Raw genomic sequence first — 24,875 nt, 5'->3', positions numbered from 1 at the left:
TTTTCTTTATGTTAAACATTTTATGTCAATTTCAGTCACTTAGGAGTTAGAAATTTAAAAAAATCATTGTTTAGAAAAGGAATAACAATAAAAATGTTTAATTTTAGCACCAAAAACATACAGTTTAAGCTACAAAAGATCCAAAGTGCACATTTTCTGTTCATTTTAAACAACTTGGATGCAGATTCATAGCAATATTTCCCCGATGTCATAACTTAAGGGCTTTTATTCTGCTGTAAAAGTCTGGAGTGAATGTTTCACTTCAGCTCCAGCTCTGGCTGACCCCAGAGTCGCCATCTGTCCCGCTGCGAGCCGCGAGACGTGGTTCTGATCAGAAGAGCCCGTCCTGCAGGGCGAACCTTTGAATATGATCAAAATAAACACAACAAGAACATCGTGGAGAGGAACAAGACAAACTGAAACACTTTACACATTTATTGGATGTAGAATCCGTCACCTGGAGTTTCTTGAGACAAGTACTTTTATTTCAAGTTTAATGTAAACATGAGTATGCTGTTTGACTTTTTATCATTTGGCTGCAGAGTTTCAGCTCTCACACAAACTATTTTTGTCATTTATCTATTTTTAAGAAGTTTTTCTTCCCTGTACCTTCAATAGCAGAGCTGCGTTACGTAACATTTCAGCCCTGTGGCCTCTCGCTCGCAGCCAGAGGAAGGAGGCCCGGGAGGCTCCAGATGGCCGAGCGCCGGCGGCAGAAGGGGAACCCTCGGGCGGCACAAAGGCCAGACAGCGGGGAGTCGCAGCGAGTCCGTGGCAGACCAACGCTGAACACAATCACATGCTGCTAATACCATGAAAGAGCTGCCCGGGCCTCCGCTGGGCCCGAACAGCCGAGCTGTCCTCGTCAGGAACTGGACAATCCATCAAAACGAAACAATCTGCAGGTTTCAAAACAGTCATCACACAATCAGAAGGTCAACTCACGAAATCCCAACGGTTTATGAATGCTTTCAAACAGTGGGATTATTCAGGTCGTCATCAAAACGACTGCAGATTGAAGATATTTGCACGTTACGTTTACGCAGCGGTTTTATTTCGGCTCCATGTGACTAACAGCCCATCAGTGTTTCAGAACAGCAGCAGGTTTTTAGTCAAATCGTCACGAAGCGTTCAAACGTCTTAACGAGGTCTGAGCTGAGTGTTTTATTATTTTGTTCATTCAACCTTTGTTTAGACAGGTTAATCCCACTGAGCCTCGGGGACTCGTTTACAAGAGAGACCTGATTTTAACAAAGAGTGATGACATCATGTAACAACGACGACAATAGACGGTCACAAACGAGGCGTGCAAGATTTATGCATTTATGTATTTTTTGCTCCACCGTGAAGAACTTTGTTTTTAAATCTAAATATGAACTCCTGCAGCCGTTATTCTGATTTTGCTTTTTGTCCTGTGGAATAAATAAAGTTTATCCAATTAAACGTCATCTTAACGTAAAATAAACATTCACAGTGATTTACATCATTATGATTAAAGAAACAGGAAGCTAAAGGTAAGATCATTTATGTTTCAGGGAGAATTATCGCAAATTAAATACTTTTTTTTTTTAATTGTTCCAAATAAATTGACTGCTCAGAGTTTGCCACAAGGGGTCATCCCTAATCCACGTTTAGTTCAGACAGAGTCAGATTGGATGAGTTCATCTTGAGCTCCCAGCTGTGTTAGTTTATGACAATATTAATTTTTTTAGAATTTACCAAGCCTCGTTTTGTAAAGCAGTTTACTATTTGAAGCCATGTCACTCCTCAGACTGATGAAGTGCTCTGGATAGAGGGTGAAACGTCTCGATAACAAAGAAACTGTCCAGATGACCTGATTGAGAACGATTGGATTTGACACCTGGATGATTGAGCATGAACTTTGTCGTCTGTCATGATGTCTATTTGATGTTTTCTGTAACGTTCTCAGTCTTTGTTGATGAAAGTTTTACAGAAACGGAGGCAGCAGAACAGGAGGTCACAGCCTGGATTTGATGTTTTCCAACAGGTTTGTAATCTTCCCAACGCCGAGAGAAAAAATAAACTTTATTAGGACAAATAGTCTGAGTGTGTTGAACTATTCTGGCTCCAACTCCAAATTCCTGCTGCTTTTTTTCTACACTTTATTCATGTTTAGTTTAAAAATCTGTCCCAAATCATCAGACAAATCAGACTTTGTTTCCTCGTTTTGAGGTTTCATCAAGGTTCTTTATAGTCAACAAAGTCCATGCTCAATAATCCAGGTGTACAATCCAACATCTTTCAGTCAGGTCATCTGGACAGTTTCTTTTTTTGTGCTGAAACGTTTTGCCTTCGATCCAGAAGGCTTCATCAGTCAAGGAAATACACAACAAAACTGATTCTTCCCTCAACAGCTTACTCCAAAGTGGAACAAACCAGGTTTGCTTGTGATAAGATGGTCTCTTTGGTACGCCCCCTCCTCCTTCTTTATTGTCATTCTCATCACATGTGGTACATGAGGTGGAAAGAAATTGTGTACTCAAGGTCCCAGTTATACCTAAAAACAGCAAAAATATAAAATAAAAAAGAAACAGTATACTGTATAAGGATGTATAAGGATATACACTAAACAATAATAATGTAATAGTCTGAAGTGAGCAGATGGGTGTGAATACAGCAGCTTAAGGTAAGAAATCAGCAGCATGGATAATCAGCAGCACAGATAAAGCGACAAATCTCCAATTAAAGTGTCATTACAGTGATGATCCTGGTGAGAGATGAGTCCAACAGCCTCAGGGTAGAAGCTGTTCCTCAGTCTAGTGGTTCTACACTTAATGCTCCTTAACCTCCTTCCTGAGGGGAGCGGGGCAAAAAAATGTGTGTGCTGGGTGAGCGGGGTCCTTCACGATGCAGGGGGCCCTCTTCCTGCATCTGGAGGTGTAGATGTCTGATGGTGGGGAGGCTGACTCCAACATCTTCTGTGCAGCCTTCACCACTCTCTGCAGGGCTGTCCTCTCTCAAGCTGTGCAGCTCTCGTGCCATTTCAGCTCTGACTCCAAATTGTTGCTGCTTTTTTTCTACATTTGATTCCTGTTTAGTATAAAAGTCTGTCCTGCATCATCAGACAAATCAGACCTTGTTTCCTCTCTTTGAGCTTTCATCAGCCTGGAGTTACTTTGGGTAAAAAACTCCTTGTATTCTTCAGATGTGAGGCAGATTTATTAATTCATTCAACCTTTATTTATATAGGTTAGTCTCAGTGAGTCACGAGAACTCATTTATGAGAGAGACCCGTTTTACACAGACAACAATAAACTGCAGTAAAAATGCGCTTAGAATAAAGTAGCGCATAAAACAATAAAACATGGTAAACACTAAAAACAAGACCATGTTTGCTTTGATTTCTCCATTGACATTTTCAGATGTTTAAAATCCCCTTAAAGGAATTAAGATGGACAACTTCAGTTCCTGTTGCAAGGTGTTCCAGGTTCCAGGAGCAGAGTAGGACAAGGCCTTTGCTGCAGGTAATGATGGCCTGAGAGCGCACGCTGTAACTGCACTGACGCCGTATCGTTTTACATTATTAGTGTTTATCGTATGTGTTTGCCGTTCGTTTATCTTACATCCTTATATACTGTTTCTTTTTAAACTTTATATTGTTGCGTGTAACTGGGATCTTGAGTACACAATTTCGTCCCACCTCATGTACCACATGTGATGAGAATGACAATAAACTTGACTTGAACACGAACATGTAAATGGACTGTACTTACACAGGAACCTTTTCAGCTTATTGAGATACTCAACGCTCTTTACCTGTACCCATTCATACAGCACTCTACTAGATATTACAATCAGAGCTTTATCACATTCAAACACCGATGGGACACACATCGGAGGCAATGAGGGGTTCAATGTCTTGCCCGAGGACACTTCAGCACGTGACTGCTGGTGGAATCGAGCTCCCAACTTTCCCACTGGAGGACGACCTCTCTAACCACTCAGCCACAGCCGCCCCGACACATAGGAGGAGGCGAAGGCAAGAGAACAAGGAGTGACGTACAGATGAAGATGAACCAGCGTGAGACGTGTAGATAAAGATGACCAACTGACCAACGAGTACAGGGTGCAGTGCTGGGTACGGTAGTTACAACCAGTTATGAATCTTAGTGCGCCATGGTAGACAGCATCCAACATCTGCAAGCAGCTGGCAGGGGCATTCATGTAAGTACCGTATTTTCTGGCGTATAAGTCACAGTTTTTTTTTTTTTTTTTTTGCATAGATTTGTCAGTCCTGCAACTTTTACGCTGAAGCGACTTGTATACATTTTTTTCAATATTCATAACGCAATTTTTGACTGATGCTTTAAATTTCTAAGAACTGCAACAGCGAGTCCTCCCGTGCACGCTCGCTTCACTCAGCTGGTGCAGGCGGAGGAGCGCCGGAGAGCTAGCGGCTCCGGCCGCGATGGATGGATGGATGGTGCTGTGCCGCCCAGGTGAAACGCAGCTGATTTGACCATTAAATAAACACGACGGGTCAGCGGTGACGCATAATAAATGTGACTTATACGCCGAATTGCTGGCGCCGACTTCCTGTTTGAAAACAACATTCCCTTAGTTTTGGTTTATCATCTGAGGAGGCATCTGCCGGTGGTTCAAAGGTCAAATAAGCTCCAGGTGGAGCACACTTTCTGCTCAAGGTGGTAAAAAGTTGCTCCTGCGATGCACAAACACTAAACACTGATTCTCCTCTTGTCTGTTTTCATCGCACACTGTGCACGGTCCCTCCGACTGATGCATGCTGGGACTTCATTAAAGGCCCTTTCACAGGCTCGGACTGCTTTTGTCTGCAGGTGCTTTCAAATCAAACTTTTTAACAACTTTTTTACGCCATTAGCTACAAATGACTCTGCTTTCAACCTGGCCCACTCAAGACGGGCTCTTTATTTAGTCCATTTCTGTCAGAAAATATAATCTGCACCTATTCCTAATCCCTCCAAGATCAAATCCGTACATCTCTTCACTGAGAAGGATTTTATTTAATTTAACGTTTCTACTCGTCAATGAGCTGCTGGGTTTTTAAAAAAGTAATGTCTGAAGGGCGAGAGACTTTGTTTGTTTTCTTAAATCTGCTTTTATGATTCTAATCGTTTAATTTTTAAACGGACAAATGAGTTGTAGCTGCAAGAGTTTTATTACCGACCAGTGGTTCAGGAGATATTTTGCTAACAGGGATGATGCTCAGCTACTGCCACCTGCAGAACCGACTGATTCATCACCATTTCTATGTTTTCTAAGATCAGGTGGTTGTGGCGGCCATCTTGGTTCAGACGTGCATCTGATTTTCTGAGAGTTTAATTTAAACACAACCTGAGATATTTTGCTAACAAGACAAAAGTTTTGACATCAACTCTGATGCAATCTATTAACGTTAGAGTTTTATTTTATTTATTAATTCAATTAAAAGAAACAAAAGAAATCCATTAAAAATAAAAATAATGAATGAAAAGGGTGCAGAAAGAAGAAAAGTCTTATAATATCTGCCCCTTATTAAAAAAAACAACTACAAACAAACAACAACCTACGCTTGAACAATCTCCAAAGTGAAAACAAACAATATTAGATATCCTTCACATGGCACCATACTTTCCCAACAACTTTAACTTAATCATCTTTTTAAACATATAAATTGTTTTAGAGCTTTTTATGGTGAGATCAAGACAATTCCACAATCCTAATCCCTGAATTACATCACAGCTCCTTCAGATTAGTTCTACATGGAGGTTTTACAAACATTTCCATTCCCTTCAGGTTATAATGACTCTCTTTTTAAATACATTTTAATTTAATAGTTGGGGGTAATATTTTTATGAGCTTTATACATGAATTGTAAAACACTATATTCAACCAAATCATAAAATTTTAATAATTTCAACTGATGTTGGATGACCACAGCACTTCCTACTAATAATTCTTATGGCTCTTTTTTTTGTAAAATAAAAAATAGAGTTTGTAATTGCTTTGCGTGTTTTCCCCCAAACGTTAATACAATAAATTAAATATGGAACAATAATTACATTATACAATATATACAAAGTTTTATCATTCAAAAAATATTTACTTTACACAGTAATGAAATAACATTTTGGGGAGTCGGTATAGCTGACATGGAAATCTCATGTAAATTACTTAACTATGAATTTTAATACAGTCAGTTTTAAATGGGACTTTGATCATTTTCTTGTGTGTAGGAAATGACTCTCAGCTACTACCACACCAACTTTTTAGCTCCATACTCGTAAAACTGGCTGAGACGTTCATGTGTTGGCAGAGATCACTTTTCCACACGCATTTTATTTTATTTTGAAACTATTAACCCGCACTGTTGAGCGTTCAGTTGGGTGCTGCCGTGTCGGACGCTCCAGGTGGCTCCTGAACGCAGCACGGAGCTTTAGCTCTCAGCCTGGAGAACCGAAGGATCCGGATCCAGAGGAACCGAGGAGACCGGAGAGACCGGAGCTGAACAGGTGGTCTGGAAACGCACCAAACAATGTGGTCCGGCGTGGGGGACCCTTAGTCCTGGCTCCTCAGGAGGAGAACCAGGAGAAAACCTCCATGCTGCCGCCGCTCCTGCCTGGCTCCCACTCGGATTTCTGCTCCGCGCCTCCTCGCCTCGGCCGGGCTCCGAACCCGGGGAGCAGGACCTCGGATCCCGAACCATGAAAGTGACGGTGTGTTTCGGCAGGACCCGGGTGGTGGTTCCGTGCGGGGATGGGGATATGAAGGTGCACGCGCTCATCCAGCAGGCTGTCATGAGGTACAAGAAGGCTATCGCCAAGGTGAGTTCAGGGAACTTCTTTTCTTTCCTGGAAACAAATGTTGCAGCAACATGGCGCAAACAAAACTTCCCGCGAAGCGCAGGAGCCGCTTTTTATTTTATGTTAGTGTTGCTTTTTATGTTTTTTGCGCAGCACGTTATAAACCGCGCGCGCACACAAAGCTGCTCGTGCGGCTTCACGGTTTTTCAAAGAAAGGCGCACCGCCATTGTGGCTCTTGTGTTGGCGGAGCCCCCAAACTTCCTCCGGGATTCTCCCTGTGGCTCGCAGCAGAGCAGCGGCCCGCACAGGGGCGCAACTTCACCGACGCGATGCAAAGTTGCTCGTAATGTTGCGCACGAGCGGTTGGCGGCACACTTTGAAGTAGCAAGTTAGCCAAAGTGGGACCAGTGAGGCGTTTAGGGTCCAGTCCAGGGCGGCTGGAGATCCAGTGATGCACCAGAACAGGCTGAAGGAGTGAACTGTGAGGAGCAGGACTCAGTAAAGGTGCAGAAAGAGTGAGGGGTCTGGTGCAGGGACGAGCTCCTGGCGCGTGCATGGACCAATGCATAAATCCTGCACACAAAACCAACATGGAGGAGCCTGAGGCAGATGACCTTTGACCTCGCTCAGATGGGCCTGCAGGGTTTCCCCTCACAGATAGTGTGGAGGAACTTGGAGGTGACGTCACATTAATGTTCAGATTTACAGCTTTTCTGTGCCATGCTGGTAGAGGAGGTGATGGTTTCTGCACATGGGGTCACTGACAGATCACCATTTTAAAATGTTTTAGCTCCTCCGTTGCTTTATGTGCAAATTAAATGGCAGCCTCTTGCTGCAGTGATCCTCCTCTTCTGTGAATAATTCAATGTGAGCAGGCCGATCCGGGCCGGAGAACGTCTCTGAAGCGCTGAGAGGCAGGTTGCATGTTGGGAAGGTGCCTTTTTTTTTTGACTTTATGACCTGCTTCTGTTCTAGTTGTAAAAGCCGACAGGATAAAGTTGTTTTTTCAAGGATGGGATGAAAATAGACGGCAAACAGGCTGATATAACTGATTTATCTACTTGTTTATATAGCGCCAAGTCACATTAAACTGAGGTCAAATGCACTCCTACGGTATAAGTTCAAACACAAAACGGTTGTCTTGAACTTTATTAAACAGCACAGTAAATGCAGGTATGCACTCGGTGTAAACAAAGCCCCCAAAGCCACGTGGAAGCTCCAGGCTGACCTACTTTAGGTCGTCCAAGTCCGTGCCGGTAAACAAATCTGGTGGAACCGAACAGGCGTGGTGGAAACACGGGCGACTCTGCCGCCGAGCGTCAAAGAAACGGGACAGACGGAGCGAGCGCGCTGAATAAACATCGGGGGTCGAGCGCGGCAGCCACAAAACCACCCGTAAGAGCACCGACGTTTACCCACTCACTCGCCGAACTTGTTGGACGCGTCCATATTCGTCTCTTCGGCTGTTTCTGCAGCTAAACAAACTTGATAAAGTAAAATAAAAACCACTTTAACCACTGAGATGAGTGAAATAGGGTGCGGGTTCTGGTACTGCGCGGTGTTTTTTTTGGTTTCGTGGCGTTGCGATGAGACGGACGAGCTGTTAGACGAGCACGTTTTGTCTTCGGCTGTAATCATGTCATTGAACAGAAATCAGAAATATCATCAGTAACTCCTGAAATCATCCCTCTGGAGGGTTTCTGGTCCCACTGCGAGCAGATCCAGAACTTACTGGAATGATTATAGATCTTCTCGGGTACCGGGGACACCTGTGGACCCCCTCCAGGAGACGCTGGAGAGTGACCGGACCATTCTTCTGTAAACGTGAAGCTCCTCTTTAGAGACGTTTGCAACAGACTTCTTGAGTTTCTCCTTCTCTACGAAGGTTCACCGGTACACCAAAGTGATCCGGACACAAGAACAGTAAACCATAAACTAGAAATAAGGCCAAACAAACACGACTTGCTTAAAAGAAAACATCTGGTAGGAGTTTGTTGCAACACAAGAGTTATGATTAAAACATTAGAATAGTCAAAACAGTCAAAACACGGATTTAAGACATCAAGGTGGTTTGATTAAAAACAATAACCTAATTGGAGAAAAAAGGTTTAAAGCTTAGAAATAGACATTTAGGATATTCATGTCGTGGATGAAGTCTAAGTTTGAAAACCTGTAGAATAAATCTGTAGAACATACGTGTCAAACTCAAGGCCCGGGGGCCAAATGTGGCCCTCGTTGACATATTATCTGGCCCTCAAGACGATACGTGAAATGTAAAATACTTCTTTCTCTTGATTTTTTTCAGTAATCTTTGATTAGGATTTTTGAAAGCACAACAGAGAACATCAAACGAGACCAATCAAACTCTTGTTGAGGAACCTGTGATTAAGAAAAATGTTGCGGATCTGATTCGAGTTCATGCGGTTTCTGAAATTGGCCCTTAGTTTGAAAAAGGTTTTAATTTTGGCAGGGGGTGCACCTCTCTAAAAAGTCTGACCTGCCGATTCCTATTTAGTTTTATAAGTGACGCTGTCGGGTGTTATAAGGTCACGATGCACCTTCAAATTCCCAGTCTTGTTTAATTGAAAACAGACCCTTTAACAATATCCTAAAAACAATATAAACTTGTTTCAACTGGCCGTGAGGTAGTGCTCTGAAATATAAGTTCAGACCATAAAAAAAATCAGTGAAATCGGTTTCTCATGCACGTATCGGCCGATTACCAAAATTTTTGTGCCCCCTTTTGTAAGCGAGTTGGACACCGTCGCTGCAGAAGCTCGGACAAATGCACCGTACTTGCCGCCGTACACGTTGCACCACCGTATCAGCTGCGTCTATCACGCGTCGCCTCTGACATCCAGGAAACGTGGGTCGGTGCGTCAAAAGTCGAATGGCTGCCAAATGGTGGGAGCGTGCACGGGAGGGCTTCAACAAAAAAGCTTAACACTTAAAAACAATTATTTGTTTGCTCAAAATTATACCAGTTGAACTTTTACTTAATAAATGCACTTTAACGGTCAAATCGGATTCATTTCGCCGGGGCGGCGCGGTGAAATGAATCCGATTTGACGGTTGCTCCAGGCGAGCTGGGATTCTGTGGCAAGCCGATTGTGTCATTAATAGCCACTTTTACCTATTACATGACACAACGGCATGCCGTACTGCTCAAGTCCCATTTACCAGCTGAAAATGGTTGTGTTCAATATTTTCAGTCGGAATGAATAAAAACGCATCGCGCCCCTATCGCGCGGCCCCCTGGTGGGGTGTGCCCTTGCCTGCCGGCGCGCTTGGGGCCCTTGGTGTCGGGGGCTGGGCGCTTGGGCGTGTGCCGGCTCGGCCTGGTGTCTGCCTGGTGGGGCTCGGGTCCTCTGGCCCTGTCGGGCCTTGGCCTGGGTGGTGTGTGTCCTCGGTGCCCGGGCCTCGGTGCCCGGGCCTGGAACTGCATCGGTGCGGCGGGTTCCGGCGGAGGCCTATGAGTTTGTCGCTGTTGGCCCCGGGGGGTCAATGCATGTGGTCGCTGGTGGGGATCTTCTGGTTCTCCCCTGTGGTCCGATCTGGGGGGTGGGTGAGTGGTTCGTCCTGTGTGAGTGGCCCTGGGGGCTCCGCGGTCGGGGTCCCTCCTGGGGTCTTGGGCTCTGGTCCCCCCTTTTTCGTCTGCCTCTGGTCTTGGGGGTCGGTCTCTGCTGCTTCACAGTTACTAATAAATGTTCTATTAGAGAAGCCTTATACACTTATGCATGCTCACAACCACACACAAATAGAAGCAGGGATGCTTATGTAGGCTTTATATATAGATATATAGATATGTATGTGAATGTATATTCATGTGTATGTATGTATGTATATAGGCATAGGTATGTGTATATATATTTATGGAAACTTACTGCAAAGCCATGAATATTTTAAGTTCTTTATACATATGTATTTTGTTGCTGTGTTTTGTCATGTTCTTTGCAGGTGAACAGACAGCGGCCGGGTGTTTTGCCGTGTGCTCTATTTGTGTATATTTCTTATATTTTGGAGTCTTACTTTGTCTTTTCTTTCTTTCTATCCTATTAAAAAATAAATAAATAAAAAAGAATGAATGAAAACGATCATATCTCAGCCAAAAGTTGGCTTATAAATACGGGAAAAAACATAAATATGTTGCAGGGCACGCAAATTATGCAAAAAAACTACGACTTAATAGGCCCAAAAAATTATACGGTATGTCGTGTATTAAATTTGAAAACCTGTACAATAAATCTCTAGGAGCGCAGATAAACGTCGTGTTTGTCTGGAGAGCCCAACTTTGCTGCTGTTTAACGCAGAGGGCGACGCGTTGAGAGAACGAGGCCTCTGAGGCTTTCGGTCACATAAAAACAGAAACTGCGCTCGTCACGAACACGACAGGACTCCCTGCTTCAAAACCCGACACCCTTGTCATTTATTCCTCTTATAGCTGTGTTTATTGCTCCACTTCCACCCAGCCCATTTCATTCGACCACAGTTGAGCATTTTCACTCCTCAGGAAGTCTTTGGGCGCAGATGTTGTTGAAGATCACAGTTTTTTTTTTTTTTGAGGGTCTGTCTGACTTAATAGGAGGACCAAATTTAGGTTGGGTGTTTTCTCCTGCCTCAGTGTTTCTATGGACCTTCTTGCGACTTCCCCTGTTATTAGAGAGGAATGTTTTCTGCAGGAAAGACCACAAAAATTAAGTCCACTTCTGAGGACATTAAGCCATTTCATAATAACCATGGGATTAAAAAGATGTGGATGCAGCTTGTAGAAATGAGACCAAACGGCTTCAGGAAAATAACACTAGATTATATTCTACTCGTTTTTATTTATTTTTCCCCACACATCATTGTAACTATTTAACAGTTAGTCCAACAAGCTCTTAAAAGGACCATCTGGAGGAAAACTACTTCAAGGCTTTAAGTCCTCCATGACGTGTGTGCGTTTGCACGATAGTGAGATTTGGCTTCATTTCTCCAACTTCTCCCAAAAGTCGGAAGCCTCCTGTGGGATACGAGGTGTCTGATTTGTCTCGTCCGCAGCAGCTTGTCGTGCTTTTCAATTCACGGTTTCACGCCGGCAGAATCTCCTCTGGAGGAAGTGAGAGAACGGCCAATTGATGGAAAATCTGCGAATTCGACCCGACGTTTTACATTTTTACTGTCAAAGTAGCATGGGAAATGATCTTTGATAAGATTTCACCACTGGAGGTTTGTCAGTTTTCATCAGATATTTATTTAAATATATAAAATTGTATTGTTCTTACTCTAATTTCTTGTTTTAATAAAAAAAAAAAATACTGTCGCTGACATGAAATCAAAAGCCAGTGTCTACTGTTGTTTAAATACTGTCAAACATAAATGGCTAACCTTTAACACAATGAGTTAAAAGTTATTTTAAAGCTGTAGTTCGTCACTTTTTCAGTATCTTTAATAATCAAATGTGACGTTTTAGTAGCTCCATTTACAAATGAGCCATAACAATATGTCCGTGACACATAAAATAAATAAAACGGCTCCTCTTTTTTTTTTTTTTTTTACATCCGTTCACTTAAATATTACCTAAAACTAGAGAGCAACCAATTAACTGGTCAGCTATTTAAATTTTGAAGTTTTTAAAGTAGTTCCATGCCTAAGCATACAAAAAAAAAAATCCACTATCAATCACCCTAATTTACAAATCTGGCATCTGGCTTTGAAAAATATTCGCTGACATTAGGCCTGTCGCGATAAACAATAAATCAATTAATCGCATGATAAATGATAATTATCGACCTCATTTTCATTTATTGGCTTTATCATTTCTTCATGTCTCTCTTTCTGGATGATAAAAGGCTCAACTCTGGTGCTCTTCACTGACCCTTCCTTTCTCTTTTCTTTTTAAAATTCATTTTAACCGCTCGTTAAAAGTAGCTAAGCTGAGAAGTTAAGCTACGAGCTAAGCTAACAGGCTGACCTCTGGGGAAAAACCTCCGTCTTGTCGAAGCTCCAAAATTCACGGTTGAAACCTGTGTCTTCGTGTAAAAAGTTGTTTAAAGTTTTGAGTGACAAATGCTATGTTAAAGAGCTCAAACCACACCGAGCGTCCGCCATTTTGAGAACTGACAAAAAGGAAGGAGAGACGGCCCATGTCACGTTAAGGAGCCTCCCTCCCATTTTTCTTAGAGACACGCTGCTTGCTCCCCCACTATCCATCCTTCGGTTCAAACTGTCTTATGCAGTGGTTAAATAAAGGTACTACACTCTAAACAAATTAACCAACATTTCTTCTTAAATATGACAATAATTACAAATTATTGTCAAATTTCAAACAATATTATCGTTTATCGCAATAATTTCTGAGACAATTAATCGCACAGCAAAATTTGTTATCGTGACAGGCTTAGCTGACATTAAAATCTACCTTAACCACTAACAGTTGTCACAATTTTATGATAGTTTACTTATGTAAAATAATTCAAATGTGAAAGAAATGTGTGAAATTAATCACTCGAACTTGATAATTAAGAGTTTTGCAGCTTTAAGTCGAACCTGTTTTTAATCGTATCCTCATGTCCTTTTTCTGTTGCGGGCTCATGATATTACACAAGCCATCACACACAAGACTGCTTTTAATTAATGCTCTGCAGCCTTTGATGGCAGCCAGGCCCCGGAGAGGGAGACACGCTGCTTTGTGATGTGTTGGAGTCGTTTCTCAGGCCCAACAGATTTACGTGTTTGCCACTAGGAATATTCCACATCTTTAGAGAAAAAGCTCCAACCGTTGAAGCTGATCGGTTTTATTTCCAATCAAAACATTTATGCATTCAAAATGGCTCAGCAACTCATAACGGGAATGGATTGTGGAGGTTTGGGGTTGAAAAGTGCAACGGAGTTATCGTGACTCTTATTATTTATGGTGTTCTTTGAATTAAAATGGTTAATCTGTGAAGGGGGACTAGATTACCCACTCCCAGTGGAAACCAGTAAAATCCAGGAAGACGTGTAAATCAGTGCCTATTCTCGTTCAGTGGTTGGTGTTCAGTTTCCTCTGCAGTTTTAGGGTTTTAAAGGCAGAGATGCCTGCATCAGTTTCAAAACTTAAATTTACGTCTATGTTCTTCTTGAAGTTATTAATAAGGATGATATTAAAAGTAGGCCTGTCACAATAACAAATTTTGCTGGGCGATTAATCGTCGCAGAAATTATTGCGATAAACGATAATATTGTTTGAAATTTGACAATAATTAGTAATTAATGTTAAATTTAAGAAGAAATGTTGGTTAATTTGTTTTGCATGTAGTGCCTTTTTTGACCACCGGATGGCAGTATAAGACTTTGAAACAAAGGATGGATAGTGAGGGAGCGAGCAGCGCGTCTGATAGGGTTTTCGTATCTTAAAACTGTATTAAACTTTGAGAGTGCCTGTTTGACCTTAAAGCTGTGAACATGCAAAGTTAAACCAACTGACGGGAACAGATAAAGTTCACCCACGTAGCAGTTTCTGAGAACAGTTTTTTCTTTTGTAAAACCACAGATGTCGGGGTTTTATACATATCAACTCATATTTTATCAATCTCACACTTATTGTTTTTCTTAACTGTGCGTGATAAGCAAAATTTAACTGATACAATGGTATCAGGAACTCATTACTCACACCCATGTAAGCGTTTAATCAAAATGTTCTAGACCGCCTTGACCTCGTTGTGTAATCTAAACTGCCTGCATAATCCAGATGTCCAGTTTTCACTCCTTTCTGTGTGAAGATAAAATCGAGCAAATGCTGAAAGTCTTCGGAGTTCTCAGCTCACAGCCTTAACACAGTTGTGACTGTAGCTCCCCTTTTGCAAAAGCTTGGTTGTGAACTTACACTGTGTTGTCTGTTTGGTTTTTTAAGCTAGGAATTACCTATCAGTGTCTCTTTAAGAAAAATGGGAGGGAGGCCCCTTGACGTGACGTGGGCTGTCTCTCTTCGGTTCTCAAAATGGCGGACGCTCGGTGTGGTTTGAGCTCTTTAGCATAGCATTTATCACACAAAGCTTTTATTAAAAAAAAATCAGCAAACAAATTCTCAGCTTCTTTTTGCAGAGAAAAACAACTTTTTATACGAAGGCACGGGTTTCCGTGATGTTTGGAGCTTCCCGAGGTCAGCCTGTTAGCTTAGCTCGTAGCTTAGCTTCTCTGCTTAGCTGCTTTTAACGATCCAAAAACACGAATTTGGACGGTTAAAATGGATTTTAAAGAAAAACTAGAAAGGGAGGGGTCAGTGAAGAATCCTTGATCCTTTTGTCATCCAGTGTCTTCAGTAGAAAGAGAGACACAAAGAAACGATAAATCCAATAAATGAAAATGAGGTTGATAATTTTCATTTATCATGCGATTAATTGATTTTATTGTTTATCGCGACAGGCCTAATCAAAAGCACACCTTTTAATTTATTGTATAATCAAAAACAAAGGTCTGTAAAACTTGTTTTCCTCTGTGGTCTTTTTCTAAATATAAGCAAGAATGTTGAAAACTATGCAACGAAGGTAAAGTAGTAAACTTGGTTTCACTCCATAAATCTCAACAAGGACTTATTTTAGATTGCTCACGGGGCGTGTTCATACCAAACATTTTTAGCTCTTTATTACAACGCAGAAATGTTTACTCACTCTTCATAACGCAACACCATCCAACTCAAATCCAGGGAACCTCACTTCTAGAGCAAACATTTTTTTTTAAAGCGAAACGATAGATCCAAGATTATAGATTGGTTTGGATTTTTCTGGGTGTTATTTTTATTTCCCTTCTACTTGGAGCTAAACTTTAGGGCTTGGCTGCACCATGACGAGGTGTAGCTGATCGGCCTCGTATAATAACTTCACCTGTTTGATCCTCATGTCACCAGGCTGTACCAGACAGGGGTTCCTGCTGCTAAAACGAGTACAGAGCAGGATTAAAAGCTTTGCAGATGATTCACCGGGTCGCCGATTATGACCTTGACTGAAACGTTGCTTAGAAATGTCCCTAAAATGACCCCTTGCTGAATATCATTCTTTAAAGGAGTCCGGTATTTGCACACTTGGATGGTGAAATTGGCCAGATGGGGCTTATGGGTGACTTTTAAATGGTTAAATAAAAAAAGTTTAGATTTTTCTCTATTTTAGGAAGATATAAAATAATTCTAACGCTAATTAAAAAAGCTTCAAACAACAAGAGAAAACAGTCAGCAAGCATAAAGTCTGTCAACTTCTTTCCTTGGTGCATGAGAGGCTTTGCACCCTCTGCTCCAGCTGATGACGTTACCATAATTCCCACATGCTTCTCCGCTGTGCTCAGCATTTTAATATTTTTTAAATGTTTTTCCCTCTTTGTCATGCATTTTAAAACATGTCACAGTAGGGAATTAAAATAAACGCATAGAATTGCTAAAATGTGAAACATTGATTCTAAAGGTTATTTTTCCAAGAGTGACTTTTAAGCCAGAATCGTTTTAGAGTTGATTCTTTAGGTCATCTAGGAGGTGGAAAGTTGTAAAATGCTGAATGCAGACTAAGTTGGTGGAGAAACCGGTGCTCTCCTTTTTCAAGTTCATTAACATTTCAGTAGTGAAGGTCCTGCTGGTGAAGCAGTTTTTCTACATTATGAACCTGTTCACCCATAATGCACAGAACCTGTGTTCCTGCTCAAAATACTGCTTTATTTTAAGATGATGGCGTGATGAAGAGCACGGGAGACGTGTCGCAAAAAGTCCTGCATGCAGACATCACCGAGCCTCCATGAAGGGCTCAGGAGAAGTAAAGATTTCAGACAAACGATGCATTTCATTGAGGATGACAAAGATAACGTTACTAACACTAATATTTTACCTATATATTAGATTATTGTTCTGGATAAAGTTTTACAAGGCAATAACCTATGCTAGGTTATCTAAACATTAGCTTGCTAACTTGAGAGGCGTGTAGCTAATGACAAGCGGGCTGGAAGATTGAAGAGAATTTATTATTTTAGATTTTAAAAAAAATTTCTTTTACTGTTCAGTTAAAATAAACTTACCGTGCTCTGTTCAGCAAAATATGCTACACAGTATTGCTCCCTGCTTTGGCTGCGCTGAAAGTGAAACTTAAAGTGAATGGCCAAGACTTGGAAAGTAGTCCACATGCACCCTCTGCTGGATACATTGTACATTTACACCTTTTGCAAGTAAGGACACTGCTTGTTCCCAGTGTTTATATCGGCACATAATGGGACAGTTATCACCGATACCGATATGTCCCAAACGCCTATATCAGCCTAAAATATTGGCCCTACCAATATATCGGTTGGGCTTGATTAAAGATGGCTGCTACTGTGCTAGAGACAGTCCCTAGAAATCACAGACAAAGTTATAATTCTGTCATTTTTACAGATATTGAACTAAAATATGGTATTGTAGCTGAGAGCCATCCCTGCATGTCCTCAGAGTACTAACAGATATGATATGTACAAAACATTGTATATAACCTTTAGCGTGCCAGGCTGTAAAGGTTATATACATTCCTATAATGAATGCTAGTTGTTTTCTTCAACAGTCTGTCATTATCACATAGTTGCTCAACAGTTTGGGTTTATTCAAATGAGCTTCATTTGATGTAATACTGACTAGCTTTCAAACGGAAGTGTTTTCCTGATGCTTTGCATTCCAGTACCTGCCGCCTTCAGACAGGAATGTTTTTGCCATGACATGAAGTTCATGTTTACAGGTTTCCCAATGAACTGATCAGAAATGAACTTGCATTACTTCTACCTCAAAGTCAGAAAGAACAACGTCTTACTATTTTGATAGGTGCTGGAAAAAGAAAAACTAACAACCTCAACAACACTCAGTTGGTCTTCAAGTGTTTTGTAAAATGGATTTAAAATTGTGTCATAAAAATTGGCACAGTCTCAACCATTGCTCTTGTAATGGTCTAACGTTGCAGTTCACGTAGCATTGAATGGTATAAGTCATAGAAACATGATAAGTGTAGTTGCCAACCATCCATTAATCTATTTATTTTCCTTTTTGTGTCATGGGGCAGCTGGTACCCATCTAATTGGAAAACAAAGTAAAATAACTTAATGAATTCAAATATACTTGCATATATATATAGATACACTTACGGTTGAGTTTTGGCATCATAAGTTTTGTCTGAATGTATCCTGAAGCGGCTGAGACTTGTTCGACCTGCCTCGCAGCCTACGATGACGCAGCAGCCATCTTCACCCTGCACTCCAAGTTAATTACAAACTTGTTGTACAGTGTTTGGCGTGCATTAAACTCATAAGATGTTGAAAATTGCACAGTTCAATATCATAGTTGTTGGCTGGTATACAATAGTTAAAAAGGATGCAGAACTTTTATTTCTCTATCAAGTCCGTTTCGTTTCAGCCTAAAGTCATTTTCACCTCCAGAGGCACCTTGTGAAGTTATTCAAGATGGAAAATATGCTTTTAGTATGATTATTTTCCTCACTGGACATGGATTTTCTCTTTCTGTTGCCTCTGATGACTTCAAATGTGTCCATTTAAGACGAGGCAGAATCAAACGGACCCCTTAAGATTTCACATCAACAGGATTATTAAGCACTAAAGTCTGGCGTCAGTAAAGTCCTGGAGGAACCACAAATAAATTAGAAAAGCAACAGGAGGGTGTGCGCGGCCATTTGTTGTGATTTAGTTGGTGTTTTTATCACAAGACTTTGGTGTAAGTCATGAGAAACGTCATTAGATCTTTGAAAAGAGCATGTTTAATTGGCGGGTGTGGATTACATTGAACATTTGAAGACTCTCTCCGGACTTGACAGAACTTCCTTTTTAAATGAAGCTTTAAAACTCAAAACTCATCTCTGCTTTCAGCTTTTACAAGAGGACTAAAATCAGTCACATCTGTTCTCTGCATACGTTATAACATCATTACTGAAGTAGATGCTGGACCGTATGCTTCCTGGAAAACCGGTGTAATCCTGAACTATCCACCCAGATGCTTTTTGCAGATGATCTCGTGACAGAAAAAGTGCAAGAGATAAAACTGTTAAGCTTTTCTTGTTGTGATCTGAGCTCTCCACCATTCAGGCAGGGGTGGGGATAGCCTGAATCAATGGGTCCAGATTGAACGAAGCAACGAAGCGGGGAGATTAAAGAATGTCTCCAGTCAGACAAGCACTCCAGTTGTTAAACTTGTGAACTGCATCTCCCAGCATGCTCTGTAAACAATCAGCTCATGTTCAGACATTATTGAGGTGATTGATGAGTTAAAGCAAAACATCACCAGCACTTGAAGCTCTCGATGCTTCACGAGGTGGTGTTTGGCGATCCCGTCTTGTTTGGTTCAGCTGCAGTGTTTCGTGTATAAACAGGGGAAACAGTTGAATGTAAACTTGTGCAGGGAAGAAGAATCAGGAAGCTCATAAAAATCCACCTTTTTGCCTATTTCTTTTTTTTTTTTTCTGTCCATTTTTATAAGCCTGAACTTTTAGCTCGAATAGTCAGTCAGTTCATTTATGAAAGACGTTTGTCGTTCTTCTTTACAGACGAACGCTTGTGGAAAATGAGTGCAAGTGTCTGAGAGAGCTGGTGTGCTTTTAAAAGAATACCGTCATTGTGGAGACTCGGCACAAGGGTTGGAGGGTTTGCCCCCAAGAAAATGTAATAGCATGAATGTTAAATGCCTTTTAGCAACAATGTTTGACAATTAAACATTTTGAAACATGAGAAACGAATTGGGACGATGTTATTAAAGTTATATTAGCATTTTAAGGGGTTTCTTACAGAACAGTGTCACTGCTTGTGGTAAGAACACTATAGTATTCATCTGAGCAGCCCTCCTTAACTTGACTCACTGGAGTTCTGTGGTTTGAGCCTCCGCAACTCTTAAATGGTCTTAACTGATATTTATACTAAACTTTCCAGGCATAACTGGTTAGTCATCAACTTTCTCCTATAATAAACATGCAGGGTCCACAGCCTAAACACTGTCTCTAAAGGCAGAAAGAAACAATGTCCTTTTGGAACTGAAGTCATCTGGTCATGCTTATGTAAAAATTATGGAGAAGATTTGGCCTTCAAACTAAAAAATGTTCTGAACTATATCAAATGCTGCAGTTTGAGAGTTTATTCCGGTGGTTTTCCAGATGTATTGAATAGCAGTTTGAAATGTGGGTCCACACTCCATGAACATGTAGCACTCGGCAGAGTTGATCAAAAACTTTCAGTCGAATGATTGACCTACATTAGGCCTGCTCTAGTCTGTGTAGGTAAATATGGTGGAATTGTAAAAGGGTAGAATCTCGAAGAAGCTGTTTAGATGGAAATAAGAGATATTTATTTTGCTAAATTCAAAATGAAAGGAAAGCTTTGCAAAACTTTCTCTGAACCTGAAGATTTAACAGGTCAACAAAAGTAGACTTTTTCATGGGCATTGCCAGCGACTTGCTTTCAGTCACTTAGGCTGTTTTTGTAGATAAACAAATGGACGTGATATTGTTACATCATTTTTAATTTAAGGACATGTTAACCATCGACATGAGAGCAATATCGTGGAAATTTAAGTACCGTATTTTATAAGTCGCATCGAAAAAAGCACGATGAAGATAAAAAAACCGTATATAAATTGCTTCGGAAGTCGTGTTTATTATGCGTCGCCACTGACTCCCGGGAAACGTGGGCCAGTGTTGTGCCAAAAATCGATTGGCGGCCACGGGAGCTTGCACAGGAGGACTCGCTGTTGCAGTTCTACGAAATTTAACAAGATTAACACTTAAAAATATATATTTGTTTGCTCGACAATATAGCAAAGATGTTAACTTTTTCCTTAATAAATGTACTTTAATGGTCATTGTTTGGCAGGGGGGCAGGGGTCGCGGTACAGGAACAACATATACGCCTACCGGTAGTTGTCAAAAGTCTAGAGGCTCTCTCGCGCCTCTATCAGCTACAAATGGTAATGTTTACTCTGGTTCACGTCAGTATGAATGAATATTCAAAGCATCAGTCAAAAATTGTGTTATGAATATGGAGAAAAAAAACGTATATTCAACCTTTATTTATACTTTAAGCCTCGGAGACTCATTTACAAGAGAGACCTTATTTTAACATAGAGTGATGACAACAAAGACAACAATAGACAAATCATACAGGATGCGTACAGATTGAGTTATTATTTTTTTAACAAGTGAATATAAAATGGTAATTAAAAGAAAATGTAACTAAAAAACAGCTAGTTTTGTAAGGCAATGTAGAAAACTAAAAACAAGAACATGTCTGCATTGGATTTTCCCAAGAACTTAATAGATGTGAAGCCACTTGGAGAGGTCAAGGTCGAGAGCTTCAGATCTTCTTGCAAGATATTCCAGGAAACAGGAGCAGAGTAGGAGAAGGCCCTTTTGTCTAGTTCAGTCTGCACTGAGCGGGACACTGCATGTAATCATGTCCCGAGCACGCACGCTGTAGCTGCACTCACGTAGTGACATGTAGGAGGAGACGTATGTGTAGTGAGACACGTGACTGACGTGTCACTTGTTGTATGACAAATATATGGATATATATTTATGCATACTTTTCACGAGTTCTTCATTTTTCTGACTGTAAATGTCGTGCATTGAATTTAACAGAAATGTGAACGAGAGACGTTATTTATCTTTGACCCATCAAATGAATGGAATCATTTATTTTCAAAATCAAAGTTTAACATCAAACATTTACATTAATTTGGCAAAATATGAAAATAATAACAGACAGTTTCACAGAAAATGAACTTCAAATCACTCGGCGGTGATTTGAGGACTTTGCTTAAGATATTTCTAAAATATCTGTACTGATTTATGAGAGAGAGGTGGGTTTTAGAGTGAAAGGAGATTATCTTACAGAGAACTGTGTGAGGGAAGTTTAATCTGTTTAACCAGAAATTGCACGCTTCGTCAGATCCTCAGCTTCTCACGGTACACTTGGTCAAAATAGAACCATCTACCTGTTGACGATGAATCAGCGTTGGATGTAGTTCCTTTCTGACTCGTTTCAGCGTCTCCGTCGAGAGCTACCAAACCTTCAGAAAGTCGTGCGTTGATTAGCTCAAAACAGAATTATAATCCCAAACGTTCCTGGTTCTTCATAACTCCAAACTCTTCATAACCGGTTGCACTCTCAATCTGCTCATTCTGTTGGACTATCGGACCTGTTGTCAGCTCTCATTCCAACATCTCTCAGAACTCTCATTCTCTTGGAATTCTGGAATCCATAATTCTCTATTCCTTCTCTTCTCTATTCTATCGGAATCTAACATGAACTGGGCAGTTGTCACATTTTAAATGGGTCGACTTCCTGTTCAATTTAGAGCTTTCTGATTCGTGGAAGGACCAGAAAGAGGAGTGGATTTGTGACGTAAGATGTTATCATAAGTCAAGGATTGTTTACAACATACAGAAAAGATTATTGCAGCAACAGCAGACTTCGTGGAGTCTCACACTTTGTAATCTTTTCAAATAGTAAAACATGACATTTTTCTCGGTAAACATTTTAGTTGACCGAAAACCAACCTTTAACATACTTACGACAGCTTGCTCATTTCAGACATAAAATCAAGAAAGGCATATTCAGGTGATTTCTTCTCTGAATGAGGAACAAAAATCATTACTTACTGTTTATGTAAAAATAAAAATTAGTAGTTCTTTTCAACCTGTAAAGCATTGAGTGAACTAACACAATTTGATTATCAAAACATTTGTAAGACAGTAATGATTATAAAGAATTGTCTTTTCTGCTTGATTCATTCAAGAAAGAAAGTTCATCAGATGGTTCAGACTTATTCAGATCAATGAAAATAACAGTCTCTGTCCATCTGGTAGATTTGAGGTTATCTGGTTCACTACAGTCCCCCCTTTGGAAATCATCACCTGTCCATGGGGATGAATTCCAACCGTGAACTTAGACCTTCAAATGTCCTTGAGCTTGATATAATCCAGCAAGGAAGACCAAAGTCAGAAGTAATCCTTCAAGGAAGACCAAAGTCAGAAGTAATCCAGCAAGGAAACAAAGTCAAGGTAATTCCACAATGTTCTTGGTATTCCATTGTGTTGATTATAATCCCATATCGTCTCGGTAATCCCATTGTAGCAATGCTTTAACCCCTTGGAAACAGAGTCTGTAATCCATTGGAAAAAGTCATATAATCCACAACGGTAAATCCACAGCGATTGGAAGTGTTGATTAATCAGCATACAGAGGGGTACCCTTGGATTGAACTGAAGAAGCGGCCACTGGATGAAGAGTTGAGACCAACGTCAGGATTGCAGGTCGCCTCCAGCGAAGGTTGTCTCCAGCGACGTCCAGCCTGTGCCGTTCTGGTTCAATGTGTCATGCAATTATGTGGTTTAAGGTGGGCTTATGAAGGGGATTTTACATAAGGTCTTAAACTATATGCACCTGGTGTGTAAGCTATTATGGTTGGGAACAGCTACAACTACCAGTTAAGGGGTGGAGAATGCTGAAAAGGGATACTACAGGGGTTTATGCCTATAGAAAAGTGTTCCAAACTATTTTTCCATTTCTAACTTGGTTTAAGTTAGCTTTACATGGTAAAATATAGTTTGGTGTAATTGTCTGTTGTCTTTTAGACGAACGACTTGAGATTGGGTGTTTGGTTTTCCCATAAATGTTTTGGAAGTCTATGGCGAGACTTATCAAAAAGAATTAGCTATCCCCCCGAATAGAATTGTTCGAGTAGGTTCGGCTTAAGCGTTGTGAGATCAATGTAGATTATGGTACTCAAAGTAGCAATAATATACATTGACTCCGCAAAGATTGCAATTTAGTGAATGAACTGCATGTTGGCATGGTTAAAGGCTTCTTAGTCTCTAACTTAACTACACACAAGATTCATTCTTACCTCAGAAACAATACCAAAATCAACTAAACAACGTTCCAACACCGACAAGAGTAGTGACTAAGCATCTAGAAACATCGTTTCACAGCTTCTCCTCACCCTGGTTGCCAGATTTCAGTCACGCTGTCCCGTTTTATCAAGGGTAGGTCCTGCGAGTTTAAACTATGGTTAATTTTATTATCCATTAGTTATCTTCAGCTTGGATGACCCTTGTTCCCACGAGGTCTGATTTTGTGATGTCTTTGTCTCCTAAGGAGTTATTGCACGCCTTGTGTAATTTAACCTGGTTACGGTGTACCCATTTAACAGTTGGCTCTTTTTGGCCTTTACTGATTTTTATCTGGTAGATAATTGGAGACACTTTGTCGGTTATCAGATGGGGTCCAGTCCATCTGGGCATCAGCTTACGGGCGAGAGTTCCGGTCCCGGACTCTACTCTCCCAGTTTTGGGTGCAAACGTGTAGTACCAGACCCTGTCTCCCACTTGGAGTTCCTCGTAAGAGGCCTTTTGGTCGTAGTACGCTTTGCGTCCTTCAGCTGATTTTTCCAGGTTTTTTTGTGCGAAAGCAAAAGTGTTCTTAAGATGTCTTTCCAAGTCTTTCATGTATTGTTGTGTGGTGTAGGCTGTTGCCATGGCAGCATCGCCTGGTTGGTACAACAGGTGCAGAGGGAGAGTCATTTGTCGACCCGTCATCATCTCGAAAGGAGCGATGCCAGTCGACGTGTGTGGAGTGGCCCTTATGGCCATGAGGACCAGAGGGAGTTTCACGTCCCAGTCCTTGTGGTTTGCGGCTACGTATTTTTTCAAAATACTCACCACAGTCCTGTTTGCTCTCTCAACCTGGCCTGAAGCCTGTGGGTGGTAGCCAATATGGAAGTTGGCTTTGACGCCTAGCGTCTTCCACAGTTCCTTCATTACTTCACCTGTGAAGTGTGTACCTTGGTCCGAGTTCACCCTAAGGGGAAGTCCAAACCTTGAAAATACATGATTCATTAATAACATAGCAGTGGTTTGTGCTGTGTCATTAGGGGCTGGTAGACATTCTACCCATTTGGTAAACGCGCAGGTTACCGTGAGAAAATATTTATTTCCTCTAGAGGTCTTAGTGAGTGGTCCGACCCAGTCAATCTGGAGGTCCGACCATGGAAATGCAATGCCTCTACTATGCAGTGGTGCTCTGTGAAGTGGTCTGGATGGTTGAAACTGGCCACAGATCAGGCACCCTTTTATGTAGTC

At 41.1% G+C, this 24,875-nt stretch overlaps 1 protein-coding gene across 3 annotated transcripts in view; it reads left to right on the top strand.

The window, feature by feature from the left end:
- The first annotated feature begins 6,446 nt into the window (after positions 1-6,446).
- The window catches only part of LOC119415252 (partitioning defective 3 homolog), a 369,801-nt gene continuing 351,372 nt past the window's right edge, over positions 6,447-24,875 (top strand). For all 3 annotated transcript variants that reach the window (XM_037682423.1, XM_037682421.1, XM_037682420.1), the window contains exon 1: positions 6,447-6,803. In XM_037682423.1, coding sequence (XP_037538351.1) covers positions 6,684-6,803 — 120 coding nt within the window. In that variant the 5' untranslated portion in view covers positions 6,447-6,683. The remainder of the gene's footprint in view (positions 6,804-24,875) is intronic.

Source organism: Nematolebias whitei, chromosome 9, assembly GCF_014905685.2.
Source record: "Nematolebias whitei isolate Nwh7 chromosome 9, NemWhi1, whole genome shotgun sequence".
Lineage (NCBI taxonomy): Eukaryota > Metazoa > Chordata > Actinopteri > Cyprinodontiformes > Rivulidae > Nematolebias > Nematolebias whitei.
Note: the sequence above shows the minus strand (reverse complement) of the source record. Positions and strands in the feature narration are given on the sequence as shown.